This window comes from Pithys albifrons, chromosome 11 (assembly GCF_047495875.1).
Source record: "Pithys albifrons albifrons isolate INPA30051 chromosome 11, PitAlb_v1, whole genome shotgun sequence".
NCBI classification, from domain to species: Eukaryota; Metazoa; Chordata; class Aves; order Passeriformes; family Thamnophilidae; genus Pithys; species Pithys albifrons.
In genome coordinates, this window is record NC_092468.1 from 26,495,059 (window position 1) to 26,512,028 (window position 16,970).

General features: G+C 47.3%; 2 protein-coding genes across 2 annotated transcripts in view; one reads left to right on the plus strand and one right to left on the minus strand.

The window, feature by feature from the left end:
* The window catches only part of MED12L (mediator complex subunit 12L), a 68,134-nt gene that overhangs the window by 31,804 nt on the left and 19,360 nt on the right, over positions 1-16,970 (minus strand).
* On the plus strand, positions 93-11,654 carry GPR87 (G protein-coupled receptor 87). Its single transcript, XM_071566302.1, has 3 exons — positions 93-452; positions 9,861-9,993; positions 10,543-11,654. Exons 2-3 carry the CDS (start codon positions 9,960-9,962, stop codon positions 11,577-11,579), a joined length of 1,071 nt encoding a protein of 356 aa, XP_071422403.1. The 5' UTR covers positions 93-452; positions 9,861-9,959; the 3' UTR covers positions 11,580-11,654.

Here is a 16,970-nt window from a genome sequence, read left to right on the forward strand (position 1 = left end):
TTTTTCAGGATCACATTAAATCCACTCCATCCTGCAGACCGTGACACCCCCGGAGGGCTGCAGTGAAACACCACCCGTGCCAAGGCTCTGCCCTCCCAGCACCAACACACCTCCCAGGTGAATCACTGTCTGCGTCCCGGCGCCCCAGCTGCTCCACAGCCAGGAAGTGAAGGGGAGCTCGCTCACCTACCCTGGCATGTGAGTCATTCCCAGGAATGAGAAAGCCAGTTGCTCCAGTTGCTCCTGGGCCAGGGGAATTCTGACGCTCTGATCAGGTATCGCAAAAAAAGCCATCGGAAGCCAAAACTCTTACTGCCAGACATGGTTTGTTCAACTACCTTCTCCCAGGAAATATTCTCCTACCTACTGCAGTTTTGAGGTGCATTTTGGAGGAGTCTGAGGCACTTTCGGGATGCAGCTCCAAGACAAGCCGAAGGCGACGATGGTGACAGGTAAGTGAGCTCTGATCGCCGGAAAGCGTTCGAGAAATTGTTCAGTGAATCTACTTGCTCTTAATCACCCTTGAGTGAAAAGACAACAGGAATTAAGATAAAGCTGCTGGAAACCAGACTTAGAACCATATACTGAATACTGGATCAATTAAAAGTACGAAAAGTTCTCAAAATAGCATAACTTTACCAACCTTGTATTCATTCTTTACGTGGTACTAGTCACCATATTCCCAATGGCAAAAAAAATGGGTTTCTACTAAATCTTTCCTTCTAAGATACAACTCAAAGTGAGGCGGGTCCATAGTTTCAGTAACTCGCTTCCTGGCAGAGCTTAACTCACATAAAGTAAAATTCAGTAACTACAAGATCTGAATTTACTATAAAAGGATTTGCACCCTATTCCTTTTCATTTCTTTGGGTACTGGAAAGCAAACTTGAGTTCTCTTCACTTTATTAACAGAAAAAAGGTTCTCTTCCTTCATACTTCGCTCAGGTCATGTTAAAACTTGTTAAGTTCACTGGAAAAACCACATAGCTCCGAATGAGCAACTTACAGACTATAGGTCTGATGAGTCTCACAGCTTGAGAAACATGTAAGGTGCTTGCAGAAACCTTTGTCTCTTACGGAGAATTCAGACTGAAAAGGTTGTTCTTGGTTATGAAGCAGCAGCGCGATTTGAGGGTTTATGTTAAAAAATTACTTCTTTGTGGGCTACAGGGCATGCAGCCACCTGCCCTCTCCTTATGTGTGCTCCATCTGTAAACTGGGAACACTCCACCATTTTTTTCATCTTTTCAAAGTAGATTCTGCAATTGTTAAAAAGGGAAACCAGGAAACTCAGGCAACCCTAGGATGGTGTCACTGATTCACTGCCAGGCATTGGCCCCAAGCACTCTGAAGTTGCCAGTGCTTCTCTGGTCTGAGAACCTTCTCCTCACCTCCCCTTGCAGGTGGGCCAGCAGCCTCAGGGCACCAGACAAACCCCCTGCTGCCTCCCCACTCCACGGGGAGGGGGGCTGGCAGAACCTGGGACAAACCCCAGCTCCTGCAGGAGGGAGGAGAGGGGAGAGAGGCCAAAGAGCGTGGAGAGACCTCAGACACAGAAACCACCTGTTTGAATTGGGGAGGTGGGAGAAAAAAGTAGCACATTTTCAGCAGCATCAGCCATCAGTCCCTCCTCCCTCCCCACCAAGGGCTGCCCATCCCAGTTTAGCCCAGTGTCTCACCCTCCGCTCCCTCCCAGGCTGCTGGGGCCCCCCCCAGGGCAGGGAGGGAGCTGGGAGACCAGCTTGCCCAGCACCCCACAGCCCATGGAGTGCCAGCTCACACCCCTGCCAGGGGCTGGAGCTCCAGGGCACTGGGGCAATGGGAGCCACCTGGCCCCACGGATCCCAGGAGCACGACTGAGCCAGGGAGAAACACGGGCAGAGAGAGCAGGCAGGGCACGAGCACCAGGACAGGAGCAGCAAGTCACTGTCCAGAGTGTGTCTGACAGCAAAGCAGCCCTTCAGAGGTCACACACTCCTTCCCACTCCCCTCAGCACAGAGACCCGGATGAGACAGACCAAGAACCACTCATGGGGGATGCTCCTTCCCTTCATTTTATGACAAGTCCATTGCTCACCTTCACACAGCAAAGTTCACACAGAACCTCCTCTTTGACCCAGTGAGCACCAGGAGACACCAGTCAACCCCCTGTGGTACAACTGTAGCGTTACACTTGAACTGTGCAGTATTTATTAACAGTTTGGAACTAGGTGAAAATGCTCCTGACACAGTAAGAGCTCCACACCCATCACAGAACTGTCAGCTCTGCAGGAGCCCAGGCTGCAGCAGTCACCAAACCTGAGGCTGCCAGGAAAGCACTAGAGGAAGGAGGCAAGATTAATTCCTGAGTTTCATTGGTCTTAATCCTTTCCAAAAAAATTACCATAACATTAAAAAAAATAACAAAAACATTGTACTGTCAATTATCAGTGGCTGGTTTCCACCTCTGACCAACAATGAACCTCACAGGAGGTTCTGCAGCAACCACTGACTCTGGTTCTTCCTCAGCAAAATGTCAGTGACATACCAAAGGGGCAACTGATGCTGAGCAATATAAATTGGACTCCTGTCACCTTCTATCACTTCACTGCAGCAGCCACTGCCGCTGTACAAGGAGCCAAGAGCAGCCAGAGCTGGGTGGGAGGAGGAGCAGCAGCTCTCACAGCAGGACTCGACACCCTGCCCAGCACTGGCAGCCTGTCCATTCCAACAGCAGCAGAATGGGAACTCCCTGGGCTATGCATGAAAAACCAGGGTTGCACCAGGCAGGACTTCTCCCAGTTGCACCCCAAAATCCCCATGTCCTTTTCCTTCCTCTTTCAAGCAGTGGTGCTCCTGCAAGTAGCTCACACAGCTGATTGTGCCACAGAGGAATACATTGAAGCACAAAGAAAAAGGCTGACATCAGCATTTGAGGACCTTTTAGTTCTTCTGAGAGGTGAATTAGAATTGTACATAAAAAACAATCGAAATTGCTTCAATGCAAAGTAAACCACCTGAAAGTGAGGCTGGAATTACTGAGACGTTTAAATGGCACTGGTGACACACACATACCAATAGCCACTATGATTTCCCAAGATACCTTCTCACAGCAGCCCCTGAAGGACCTGACAAATGCACAAAATCCAGAGTTCCAATGAAGGCTCAATGCCACCAATCATACACCTGCATTTTTGTCTTTGTGCCTCAGACAAGCCCTTGACTCTTTTTAAAGTGTCATTACGAGATTTTTCACTTAATACTTTTTTATCATACATAATACCAATAATCAAACATAAAAGCTGATGTTTTCAGCAAAAAACTCCAACAAATCACGCCTGGCACCCCAGGGAGCCATGGCCCTGCTGGCAGACTGCAGGGTGATGCAGGAGCAGCACATGCCACTGGCAGCGTGGCACCACCAAGGACCCACCTGCTCACCTGCACAGGAGCTTTGGGACCCCCACCCACACCTGACCCCACTGGGAGTGCACACAGGAGTTGCATCTCATGTGGCATGTTCTTGACTGGGGATCAAGGAAAGCCTCTCTGCACTACAGCTGTACAGGCTTCAGCACAGCTCCCACTGCCAGCAGGTTTTGCGCAACCAGAAAAAAACAGCAGCAACATCTTCTAGAAAGAAGTGAAGGAAGCATTCCAGACACAATCCTTTCCTCCTTGCTAAATAGAGGCTCCCTTGCTAAGAAAACATTCATTATCGTAGCTCTGTCAATGACTAAATTGTGCTTTTTTTCATTAAAAAACAAAACTAAACAACAAAACACCAAAAAGGCACATAACAGTCAGCAATTGCAATCCAGCTCCTCTTGCACCGAGAGCAGTCGCTCACCTGCTGCCCAGGTGACAGCAGTTCTGTTGCAGATCTCTCCTAACTGCTCATGCAAAACTGCTGCAGCCCATGGGAGCTGTGGAGCTGTACCCTGGCATTACAACACTCCTCCCACACCCCTTGAGAGGTGGCAGTGAGGTGACAGGCTCCCTCAGAGCCCCTCCTGCACACTGGACCTCAGCCAGTGAAGGGCACATTTAGCCAGACCCACAGCAACTGCCAACTTTACCTTCTGCTTTTGGGCCACGAACGGTGCACGTGCTGGTTGTTAATGCAGCAAAGGACTGGGGAGCATCATCTGGGAACTGCAATGCCTGTGTGAGAGGAAAGGGAATTCATGCAGCTTTAGGTTCTGCAAATAAGCTTAAAAAACCAGCCTTACAGGAATGATAAACCACAGTTACCAAATTTTGTAACCCCTGCATAGAAAAGCTGATTCAAGGTAGATAATATAATCCATGAACTTTTGTTGTATTCAAAAGACAGAAGAAAGAACTTGATAGGTCAGGCAGTATCCCAAAAGGTCTCAGGTCAGAGCTGTCCCACACAGGGGACAATACAGGCTGAAATCATTCACTTGAAATGAGAAAAAATTAATGGCTACATTTGGATAAAATATTCCAAAGGTGGCTTTGAGAAAATTAGACTTGTCTAAATATTTTATTTTTTTAAAGAGAGGAAATCATGTTATCCTAAGGGCATATTCCTCCAAAATGAGAATTTTGCCTATTAGATGGGTATTAACAAATGCAGAGTTCTGCTACCCCCAGTGCAGCCACTTCTGCACCTGTACAACAACGAGTTACAGGTGCAAACAGGCTGTGAGATTTAAGTACAGCACAGGAAGAGACTGAGGCACAGTGTGAGTGAGCACATTTAGGTGTTTGCTCTGACATCAGGTACATCCAGGCACTGGAGCCACATGTGGCACCTCCAGGTGTCACAGCCAGAGGACCTAGAAAGACTAACCCCCCACTGCCAGTCAGTGCCTGCATTTTGGGGCTCTGCAGGTTACAGGGACACTTTTCTTGGGCAGAGTGAGTGTGGGGACAGTGTCCCCATCGGCAGCGTGTCCCAGTGTGGAGCACAGGGACAGTGTCCCCATCGGCAGCGTGTCCCAGTGTGGAGCACAGGGACAGTGTCCCCATCGGCAGCGTGTCCCAGTGTGGAGCACAGGGACAGTGTCCCCATCGGCAGCGTGTCCCAGTGTGGAGCAGAGGGACAGTGTCCCCATCGGCAGCGTGTCCCAGTGTGGAGCACAGGGACAGTGTCCCCATCGGCAGCGTGTCCCAGTGTGGAGCACAGGGACAGTGTTCCCACGTGCATCCTGACATAGATGTCAGCTCAGGGCTCAGGTAGCTGTGTGCCCTGATCAACTCCTGAAGCCTGACCTGTCTTCTCCTGAAGACAAATGGATGAGGCAGGGCAGGGACAGGACAGGATCCTGGAGGCACAGAAAGCTGTTCCAGCAGAGGAAGGACAGTAGCACCACAGCTGGTCTGGGACAGGACACTGTGCTGCTCTAAGACGTGTGAGAGGAGACTGGAAATGAGGGAAAGCTCAAGTAGGAACCTGAAAACCCACAAGGGGGTTTTATGCCAAATGCTGAAGCAGAGGAACAGCTTTCTGAGCAGAGGCAAGTTCCTGTTTCTGGCTATGACTGAGCAGATGGTCATTGTAAGCCACATTGGAGACAGTTCTATGCCCGTCCTTTCCTTTTGAGCTCTCTGCAGTGCAGCCCCTTGAGCACAGCAGCATGCCTGGCACAGGGATCCAGCCCGTGCCAGCCAACTTCCCTCTGCCTCACTCTGGGGACAAGGATGGCAGAGTCAAGGGCACAAAGCCCCTCAGGGCTGTTCTCACCCTCTTCCCAGCCGAAGGAAGCAGTGGCAGGTGCCAGCTGGTCTGATACGTAGGGTCTGGGCACCCCCCTGGGCTCAGCCAGCCACAGTGGGCACACAGGAGTGGGCACTCAGGGGCTCCAGCACTGCCCAAAGTTTGGCCAAGGAAGGACAACCCAGGAGCTCCCACCCCAGGCAGGGCCAAGGACTGGGATGTCCTGACTACAAAAAAACCAAAACCAATAAAGTGTGCAAAGCACAAGAGAGCAAGAGGTGCAATTCACTGATGTAATTAGCAATTCCAACAGGAATTTCAGGTTATTCCACTGTGCATTACCAGCATATTAACATACACCTTTACCAAAAGGGAGATGGACCATTTTTGACAGAGGCCTTGGAGGAAGGGAAAGGTGGCAGTGCCCTAATTACTGGGACTGGGCTTGTAGTGAACAAGGGAAAGCACTGAGGAGGATAAACAGCTACAGGCAGGGAAAAAGAGAGCATTAAGGCTTGATCAGGGGCTGCAGAACAGGAGTGGGCTCAGGGGACACAGGACAGGAGCAGGCTGAAACAGAGAGCAGTGACACAGGCTCTGTGTCTCTCCCTGCAGCAGCTTCATGCACAGGCTCTTATTCTGCAGCCTCCACCAAGGCTTTTTTCCCCAAATCTTTACAACGAACCCCATGATTTGATTCTGACAGGTAACACAAAAGAACATGACTGCAGCCAGCCAACAGCAGATTTAATATCTGCCTCACATGCCTATTGCTGTGCTAACCCTGTCATTTACCCAACCTTATGGTGATGAATGCAGAGGCACTGGCAAGAAGCCACATATCAGCAAGTTACAGGCTCAAATGAAAACCATCACTTAAGACTCTGCAGGTCTATGACCTGGAATAGCTGGTCTAGTCACAAAGAGTGTTTTCTAATTTTAAATAGCTGTAAATAAGATGAAAAATGAGCAATTAGATTTGAGGATATACAATTGCTTTAAACAGGAAGACAACTTCAAGCCTTAGTCATTAGAAAAACTTTACAGTCATTGCCTGCCCACCTGACATTGAAGTCTGCCATGCAGCCTGTTATTTCATTTCTCCTCTGAGGTTACAGTCATGCACATAAACCAGTCTGTTCACATCAGCACAAGAGATTACCTCATCAACCACCGATCAAGTGCAGCACCTCCAAGAAGTAAATTGTATTCTGCTTTACAAAGCTACTTGAATAAAGGAGCAGCTTCTGTGCATCTTCAAAGCCACCAAACAGAATATATTTGTATAGCAGACTGAGACAGCTCCTTTGGATGAAATTGGTGAGAAAAGTGTCCAGAGAACTGGACAAGAGAGGAAAGCCAGCCCTGCCAAGCACAGAAATACCACATTCAAACAAGCCAACAAAATCCACTACCAGAGTACACAGTTGATGAGCAATTACAAAATAACCTAAAATACTCTTTAAAGAGAAGATAGTCTTCATCTCCTGTCATAAGAGAACACATGGCAAACAGTGAATTCTCCATGTAGGATAACTTTGTTCCTGTTCCCAGAGTCTGCAGTGTAGTGGTATTTATCAGAGAACTGGATATGTCAGCTCTGACTCAGACGAGCCTGGCTGACCTACCCCAGCACCAAGTAACACAGCCACAATGCTGCAAGTGCCCTGCCCACCCAGCACCCCTCACCCTGGCAGACTTGGGTAGGAAACTATGGAAGCACCTTGGGACAGGTGAGGCTGAGCAGGATTCTCCCCCTGCAGCCCCACAACCAGCTCTGTGCAGCAGCACCATCGTGCCAGCACTTCCCTGCAGCTCTGCACAGACCTGTTCAGTGAAGCCTTCAAAGCTTCAAACTGCAGCAGCATCAGAGAGACCTTTAGGGTGCAAGGAGGGCAGGTGGCTGCAGGTGTTGCCTCTCTCCTCCACCCTGAGCAGGCACGAAAGGCTCTGCTGAGCTCAGGTGTGCTGGCACAGCCCGGCACAAAGCGCTGCCCACAGAGCTCAGATGGCACACCTTACAGTTGCGAAGAGTTTGCTGCTTTATTTTTCCAATCTACAGTTTGTTGGGATCATTTTGGAAAATGTTTTAACATTAAAACCATCAGGAATAGGATGACACAGATATCTATGCAGAGTCTTGATCCTAACTGGCCTGCAGGAGCAGCTCTGTCACCTACACGTCCTTCCCGTGCTGTGTCCAGGAGGGAGAACAGAGCCTGACAGCAGAGCAGCCAGGCTGCTCCAGCCAGCACAGGTCCTACAGGGCCCTGAGGCACCTGAGCAGGAGCTGCAGGCAAACATGGGGGCAGTGCAGATCCTGCAACCCTCACGAGGCACAGACAGCCCAGTAGAGACTGGGGATGCTCCCTGGGGTGCTGGAAACATTCCTGTCTGGGCAGAGCCTCCTGCTACAGCAATGGAGCCACGTCTGGTCCCAGTGACTGCAGCCTGATCTCCACAGCAGTCTGCAGCTCTAAACCCATGGGCTAGACCCCAAGATTCAGGCTGACAGCCAGTGGATCCATGTAACAGCACCAAGGAAACAAGACACTGCTCACAAGGAGGAAAGAAACCAGTCTTTGATCTGCACTGAACAGAGATCCTGTGGATAGCCCATCCCTGCTGACAGCAAAGCATGGATGCAGATGGGAACACGACCAGTGTGAGGGAGAGGCCAGAGGATGGCCAGGCAGAGGTCTCTGCAGCAGGGAGCCTTCCCACCAGCACCAGAAAACAGCCACCAGTTTCCTGATGTAAAACAAGAGACAGAACTTCTGAAGAGTGTCAGGGCTGTCTGTACAGGAAGAGGCATCCACTGATAGTACCTGGTGTTGGATTTTTACAGTCTCTTTGTGACAACATCAGCTTACAAGAACAGATGGGCAAGGTGGAAAAAGAAAGGAGCCCATTTTTACAGAATTTAGAGTAAACCCCTCTCAGACCAGAGTAACACCAGAACATGAGCAGTCTGTTCCACACAGATCTATCCTCAGCTCCATCAAATCCTGCAGCATTTCCCTGGGTTACAGCCCGGGGACATCAGAGTCACCACTTGCTCTGCTTCGAATCCCAGACAAGTCATCCAATACTTCACTGACTTCTGTGGACTGAGGATTTAGGATAGCACTTGCCTGAAGAGCTTGAGAACCAGGAATTATGCAGACTTAAAAGGAACTCTGAAAAGCAGGGAAATAAGCACCTTATTTGCATAAGGAGTCAGATATGCATCTTCTCACAAAATCACATATTCTTTTGATCTCAGTGCCTCCCGGGCAAAAGTGAGAGCTGCAAATCCTCAACAACAGCAAAACATGGTGGGTTATTGCTGCTCAGACCCAGAGAAACCAAAATACCTGTAATACCCCTGACAGTCTCGTTACTGTCAGAGCAAATAGTGCCAGGCAAGAAGCTAGACTGATTAAAAGGTTAAAATATCCACATTACAGTTGGTACTGATGGGTTTGCACTCAATGACTTGCTTTGGTGCCACCTAGTGCCACACAGTGAGGTTCTTACACAGATGGCACCTAAAACAGGTTCAGATCTGCAGAAGGACTGCAGCCATTCCATCATCTCCATGTTCCCAGGGGAGCAGTCAGGCATGGTGGAATTCCTGAGATCTGAATGACTTTGCCAGTTTTCCTATTGCTTGTTATCAGAAAGCAAAGCAGAAAAAAAATTACTGCATTTTCATACTGGTAAAGGAAAGTCAAATCTAGAACACAGCCTTACAAACTGGTATTGGTAAAACCCCTTTGAACGATGTCAAACCTTGTGATGCCATCATGGCATAGGTGAGGTTCTGAAGGTTTTGTGCCACTTTCTGATGTGTCTTATTCAAACCATAAGACAGGAACAGCAACTTGCCATTTCCATCCCAGTTTGGGGGGATACATTAGGAAGTTATACACATATATTGCATAATTATGGATGCAATTTTTTACTTCAAGAAGTGAGAGATTATAAACTTCTACAAAAATTCCACTCTTTGGCATCCATCACTGAAGTGAGTGAGAATGGGGCAATTAAGACCCTGAGAGCAGAACTACTGTGCAGTACCCAGAGATCAGCCCTAAACACACCTCAGCCCTTCCCTGGCAATTCCAGAGGAAGCTTCTTTCACAAAGCTCCTGTCCCTGTGAGGGAGAGGCAGGTGGGCTCTCCTGTTTCAATTTGGATTTTTTTTCCACAGAACATCATCCTGGCACAGTCCCTGCCACATCCCAGATCCACAGCTGCCAGTGGGACTCCTGAAGAGCATTTCAGCTGAAAACCTACAGCAACACAAAGGATGGGGTACAATTTGTCCTATGGAAAGCTGCCAGGTAAAATAACAATGGAAATGTGAATGAGAAGGGTTTACCCTATTACTGTCAGCTCCTACCAACATGTGAAAGAAAAGTCATTTCAGAGGTGCTGTCTGAGCACTGCCCAGCGCTGCCCCATGGCTGGCCTGGTTTGCCTCAGCAGCCAAGGTCAGAGCATAAACAACACGAAACAAATGTACTGTCATTTTATGGCAGGGTTTGTAAGCTTGAAGTTTTTTCACAAACATTTACACATGAAATATTAAAATCCCCCCAAGACTGTGATTTTAAAATACATTAAAGTAAGCTAAGTTTTTAATAAGTGTTTTGAGAGGCCTGAGGAGTCTTTCCAGAGCCCTGTCTCCTGACAAACATCATCTCAGCTCACAAGTCAAGTTCTATCAAGAAAGCCAAGAGCTGACACCCCGCAGGTTTGATTCATGGTTCACCTGGGCAGCCTCCAGGCTGCCCAGAGACAGCTTTTTTTAGAGAGGAGTTTTAAAATGGCCTCATTTGTAAAACACCAGAAACAAGCTTTAAACTTGTTGTTTTCCCTCTTTCCCACAGATGATCGCCTCGGCCCGGACAACAGCTCCTCGGCCAATGCCAGCACCGGCCCCCTTGGCAACTCCACACACAACGAGTTCACCACCATCGTCCTGCCCGTGCTCTACCTTGTCATCTTCCTGGCCAGCCTCCTGCTGAATGGCCTGGCAGTGTGGATCTTTTTCCACATCAGAAATAAAACCAGTTTTATATTTTACCTCAAAAATATTGTGGTTGCAGACCTGCTTATGACACTGACATTCCCATTCAAGATCATCCAGGACTCGCAGCTGGGCCCGTGGCACTTCAACTCCTTCCTGTGCCGCTACACCACGGTGCTGTTCTACGCCAACATGTACACCACCATCGTGTTCCTGGGGCTCATCAGCATCGACCGCTACCTGAAGGTGGTGAAACCCTTTGGAGACTCCAGGATGTACAGCATCACCTTCACCAAGATCCTGTCAGCCTGCGTGTGGGTGGTGATGGCGTTCCTCGCGCTGCCAAACCTGATCCTCACCAACGGCTACCCCACCAAGAGGAACATCGACGACTGCCTGAAGCTGAAGTCTCCCCTGGGAGTCAAGTGGCACTCAGCTGTCATCTACATCAACACCTGCATGTTCGTGGTGGTGCTGATAGTGCTGATAGGGTGTTATATTGCCATATCCAGGTACATTTATAAATCAAGCAAACAGTTCATCAGCTCGTCCAGCCGAAAGCGGAAGCACAACCAGAGCATAAGGGTTGTCGTGGCTGTGTTTTTCACCTGCTTTCTGCCCTATCATTTGTGCCGAATACCCTTTACTTTTAGTCATCTGGACAAAATTTTAGATGACTCTGCACATAAAATCCTGTATTATTGTAAGGAAATGACACTGTTCCTGTCCGCATGCAACGTCTGTCTGGATCCAATCATTTATTTTTTCATGTGTCGATCATTCTCACGAAGGCTGTTCAGGAAATCCAACATGAGAACCAGGAGCGAGAGCATCAGGTCCCTCCAGAGCGTCAGGAGGTCAGAGGTGCGAATCTACCACGAATACACCGATGTCTGAAGGCACCCACAGAGACTTGGCTAATTTGTGAGAGGGTTTGTAGATCATGTAAATAAAGTGTCTCTGAGTATCTGATCATGGAAGCTCATTAAGGAAAGCACAGACATGTTCAGCTTTTCTGTGTCAGCTCACCAACATCCAACTCCAATCCCATTCCCACAGGGGTCAGGCTCACTCCAGGAAGGTCTGGGGCTGTTTTGGTAAGCTGGTTAGTTCATTTGTCTAACAGCCCACCTAAGGCTGTCTCAGTCCAGAAGATAACCCAGAGCTCCAGGAGGCTGCAGACAGGATGGACACGCTCCAGCCTCGGAGCAGGATCCAGTAAGGGTCAGCATCCCCAGGATTCCATGGCTGGTGGCAGGTGAATGGGAGGGGAGAAGGTGGCACAGGCTCCCGGGGGCACCCTCAGTGTGCCCAGGGCAGGGTGAGGCTCAGGCTGCCCAAATGGCAGCATCACAGCACCTCATCCAGGATGTGTTTGTACTGAAACCTCTAAATCCAACAATATTCACATGGACCATTTTGTCCTGGACTTATCAAGGACTAAATCAGATTTGTTTAGAGCAAAAGCTGCTCAGACAAAAAATAGCCAACTTAGAAAAGGCAGAGTGGCAGGAACAGGCAGGTGCCCGGGGCAATCCATGCCCACAGCCAGCCTTGGGATGTGCAGCAACTGCACAAGCAGGAGATGGCAACAGTCCATCAGCCAGTGCCTTGCACAGATAAGGACTTCCCTTTAACACAGAAAAAGTTTGACAAGAAAACCCTGAAAATGCAGCACTCAAATAACATGATTAAATTTTGCACGAGAACATCTTTGATGAAGTTTTCTGATGAAACAAATGTTTCTTTCTTCTACTTTTTTCTTTTTTTTTTTTTTTTTACAATGCAAGTTTAGGTTTAAATTGTGTTTTATGAATAATTAAGTTGAAATGTAAGTATGTTAATATTAAATTAATCCAAGTATTAAAAAAACTACTTACATTGTTCAGGGGAGAACATTTCTGGAAAGGAAGACGGGAAATTTTGGATATTTATCCTACTTTAAATAAAAATACTTTAAATTACTAAAATGCCAGAGATAAACCCTGTTTCCCAATCAGCTCTGTAGAAAACCATTCCCACACACCCTCAAAGACTAGTCTGGGATCAAATCTGCCATTTTTCACCCTAAGAGGTCAATGCAAATCTATATTAAGAGAACCATTTTGGGGACTGGGATTCATAGTTTAAATTCTCACAAGCAGCAAATTAAATGGAATGATAATATTTAGGACTGGAAGATCAGTTCTGTTCTCAAATATTCTTAACCAAAGCCTTTCCTCTTAGGTCTTATATGGTTAAAGTAAAACAAGAACAAGTACTTCTGTCTCCCTTTTACAACTGTGAATCACCAAGGGTTTATGGTTTGTTAAATTGTGCCTGATAATTCCTGTATTAAATTTGCAGTGACCTTATCTGAGGTCAGTGGCGATTCCACAAACCACCAGCAAACCCCACAGAGCCACTTCAGTGGAAAACTCCCTGTTTGTCCCTAGGCAGGGACTCTAAGGCAGGTGAGGAGATGGCAGACCATGTGTGCAGAGTCCATGGCTTGCCCTGGGACAGGGTGGAGCTGATGGGGCAGCGCAGGGATGGTGCAGAAACACAACCAGGCGGGCACCCCCATCCCTCCAGCAGCTGCGTACCCTCCTGACAGGATGCACATCTGCCACCTTCCCACTACCCACTTACTTTTTAGCTAAAGAGAGACTTACAAAGGATTTCCTCCTAGGAGAGAGTTCTGCTGATTCCATGTAAGAACTTCACACTGAAAAGTGTATTACCCAAAGCAACCACACTCCGAGTTAGGGCCATGCCCCTCAAAGAATAGCTTGAAGAATGGTCCCCCCTTTTCAGGGGACCAAAGGGATAAAGCAATTGGTAATTTCTGGAGAGTGTAGTCCCAGCAGTGGGGCATCCATATGAAATCTGGGAAGGGAAGACACAGCCACACACGCCCAGCACACAGGCCAGCCAGAACCAGCCTGACAGCTTGGATTCAGACAACCCCTTCACTGTAAAATCACCCCAAAAGCAGTTCACTTTATCTTGACAGGGTGTATCTGTGATAATCCCCATCACTGGTTTGTACACACACTCACATACAACAGCTCTTTGAAGATGCTGTTTGTGAAATATTTTCCCAGGGCTAAAAGCGAATTATGCAATAACATCCCAATCCCCAAATACCAGATAACTATATTTAATTTGTCCAGATTTGACGGGAAATTTTGGTCCTTAAAAGCTCATCTTGAAAGATAAAGCTACAAGAAAGTTTGTAGGGAAAGTCTCAGGCCCCAACCTAGGCTGTCATTTCAGAGAACCACGTCAAGGCAAATGCAGATGTAAACTCTGGCTGTGCAGTCTCATTTTAACAGCAAACACAGTTTTCTGGCTGGAAACACAACAGCAGATATGACTTAAAAATGTAAGGAGTAATTCTAGAACAACTGAACAACCCATGAACATTTGTGATTTTTTGCATTCAGTAAACTTTGCATTACAGTGTTTGTAATTCAAATGTAATTACATTTCACATACACTAATTGAATAGCCCAGGCAGAACTCTCCATGCCAGGAGGTTGCTGTGTAGAAGTGTGGTTTGAACTGATACTCAGAGACAGCTCTAGACCACAACTGGTGCAGGGCTTTTGTCACCTCATACATTATATCCTCTACTACCAAGGTTTCTCTAGCAAAGACCTTTCCACCAGTGCCACTTCACAGGAACCCCAAAAAAGGAAACTAAACTCACACAAAGTTCTAAAAAAAAATCTGTCTTTGAACTGCCACTCACCAGCCTCTCATGTGGATTAAGCAAAGAGAATTGCACAACCAGCATGGCCACGATAGGCTCACCCAGCCAAGGCATCAGTGCTGGAACCATGAAACAGGAAAGAAAATGCAGAACTCAGTCCATGATGGAGCCTATGGTGCAAACATGAAAACCATATGGAGTTTTTGTGGTTTGTGCTACCCAGAAACGCTTTGCATGAACCAAGTCCACCACTTACCTATATATGTTCTGTACAATGAACATACAAGGATTGGAAGGTTCGACCACAATCCCACCCATGGCACTTTGCATAGTACTGGTTAATAAGATTTAAAAAATAGCCCAGTTTTGCATCTAACTGGGGGATGAGCATTTAACACAAAATTGCCAGAACAGATCCACAAGCTTGTCCTCTTCACCCTCCCCAGAAGAGGCACCATTTGGCAAGTCTTTTGTCTGTGGTGATGCTGAGTGTTGACCCAGGATACTAAACTTGTGATAGAAGTTGTGTTGATAGTGTTCTATAGAGCTACTCTGCAGTTAATGTATGTATCATCTGCAACCTAAAAGAACTGTGTGTATGTTGCATTCACTGACCTGTGCCATCTGTGCCCCCGACTGGCTCTTTGGAATGTGACCAGACCTGCAGCTCACAGACCACTTGCCCACCTGTGTCAGGCCTCAAGTTACGTTTTTGCAACATTAAACAGAGTTACAGGATTGCTGTGGATAAATTACTGCAGAAATACAAGTATGCATCATTCAGGCAGGGATAGAACAGGCCCAGAAATGTTGGAAGGATGAGAACAAGTACAGTAGAGTGAGTAGAACAATGTATAAATCAGCTGAAAATAGTGCTGTTTTGGGGAGCTTGTTTATCTTGAGAACAAAAGGAAACCAAAAGTTCCCCATTTCCTGAAAAGGTTGCAGATGTACAATATAAGACTCTGAAGTCAGAAGATGAGGTACTTAAAACATCGTTGTCTTTTGAGAATGAAACATGGAAGAAAGTGGGAAAATTATCTAGATATTCTTTTAAATAAAAATGAGCAACTAGAAATACTGTTGTCTGTGGTTGAAAGACAGCAGTAAGAGCTGCAGGAAAGTCCAAGGAAATTACTTGACCAAATCCCACATGAAGCATTCTTTAATTCAGTCCTGCACAGCCTCATCCTGCAGCACCTCCTGCCCCTCACACCACCCCACAAGCAGAACTGTGTTGGGAGTGGCAATGATGCCATCTGAATGCAGACACAGCCCTGATGAGGGAGTTCAGACAGATCCTTGTAAGGCATCAGAAAGCTGTTCCACAAGGATACACAGACATCCACCCATCAGCCAAACAAAACTGAGCAGAAAAGCTGTGCTGGCAGATTTGACAGGGTAAAAATCCCAAACAGAAGTCCTGCAATACTTTTGTAATTAGCCTGTGTTCTCGGGGGATTATCCTAGTACAATATTTGCTTTTAGCAATCTGAAAGCTTGGCCACCAATCCAACAGGCCCTGTGTGATTTCACACTCAGCAGGGCTGGAAGCACTGACAGCAGGTCTGCTAAAAGCAGAGATAATATCCATAGTCTCAGGTATCACTTGCACCTGGCAGTGGCCTGGTGCTGTAAGATCCTGCATTTAGAACACAGGTCAGAACCTGCCAGCCCCACTCCTGTCAGCAAAGGCTGCAGAGCTGCCACCACACCTTGCACTGCTGTCACCAGACACACGAAGAACCAAATCACCCCCAACTCTTTTGTCACCAGGTGAGCCCTGACAGCTGGCAGTGTTCTCCCCTCTCAGGCTCTGGGACAGCAGGACCATACAAAAGGATTCATTTCTTAGGCCCTGAGCTCAGAGAAAGCATTAAAAATCTGCTCTTAATAAGACAACCAGCAGAAGGGAATTTTGTATTTTTGGTGAAGAAAAATACTTGTATGACTAAAGGTAAAATACATTATAAGTTTGTTGTTAAGCCACCAAAAGTACACGGTATAGAGCAGGGTCTTCTGGCAGCCTCACTCACTGCTTGCTTTCTAAACCTTTGGAAAGAGCTGCTGTATCTTTAGGTCCTCAAACACTGGATTTGGCTGGCATTTTGGAAAAATACTGATGTTTGTGTAACAGAGCAACTCCTTGGTTTGCCCTGGTGGCCAGAGTCATTCCAATGGGGTGAAGCTGTACACAGAGCTCAGGCACCCCACCCACCCCTTAAGCCCTTAATCCTCTGCCCTGGACAACTGCTTACTCCTCACTACAAAAATTATCTATGCTGTAACGTCTAATCCATCACAGGGTGGCAGCTGATGCTGGAAAACACTGCACTGCCCCTTCCTTTGGGGCTTCCTTCCCACACTTGCCTTCCCCACTGCAGGCAGGACTCTGACTGACCTACTTGGTTCTAGTTCAACAATTCTTAACAAGTTTCAACCAAGAACGACAACTTAAACCCAAAAGTATAGCCATGCCATACAAAATCCTGCAATAATAGAATTTCAAAAATATAAAGTATGAACATCTAAAGTATAAAATTACTCACATAGACACATGTAACTTTTTATCAGCTCCACTGCCAACAGTC

Coding starts and splice junctions, on each gene's coding strand:
- GPR87 (XM_071566302.1), top strand. CDS start 9,960: ATGGGGTACAATTTGTCCTATGGAAAGCTGCCAG. Junction 9,994..10,542: donor GTCCTATGGAAAGCTGCCAG/GTAAAATAACAA, acceptor TCTTTCCCACAG/ATGATCGCCTCGGCCCGGAC.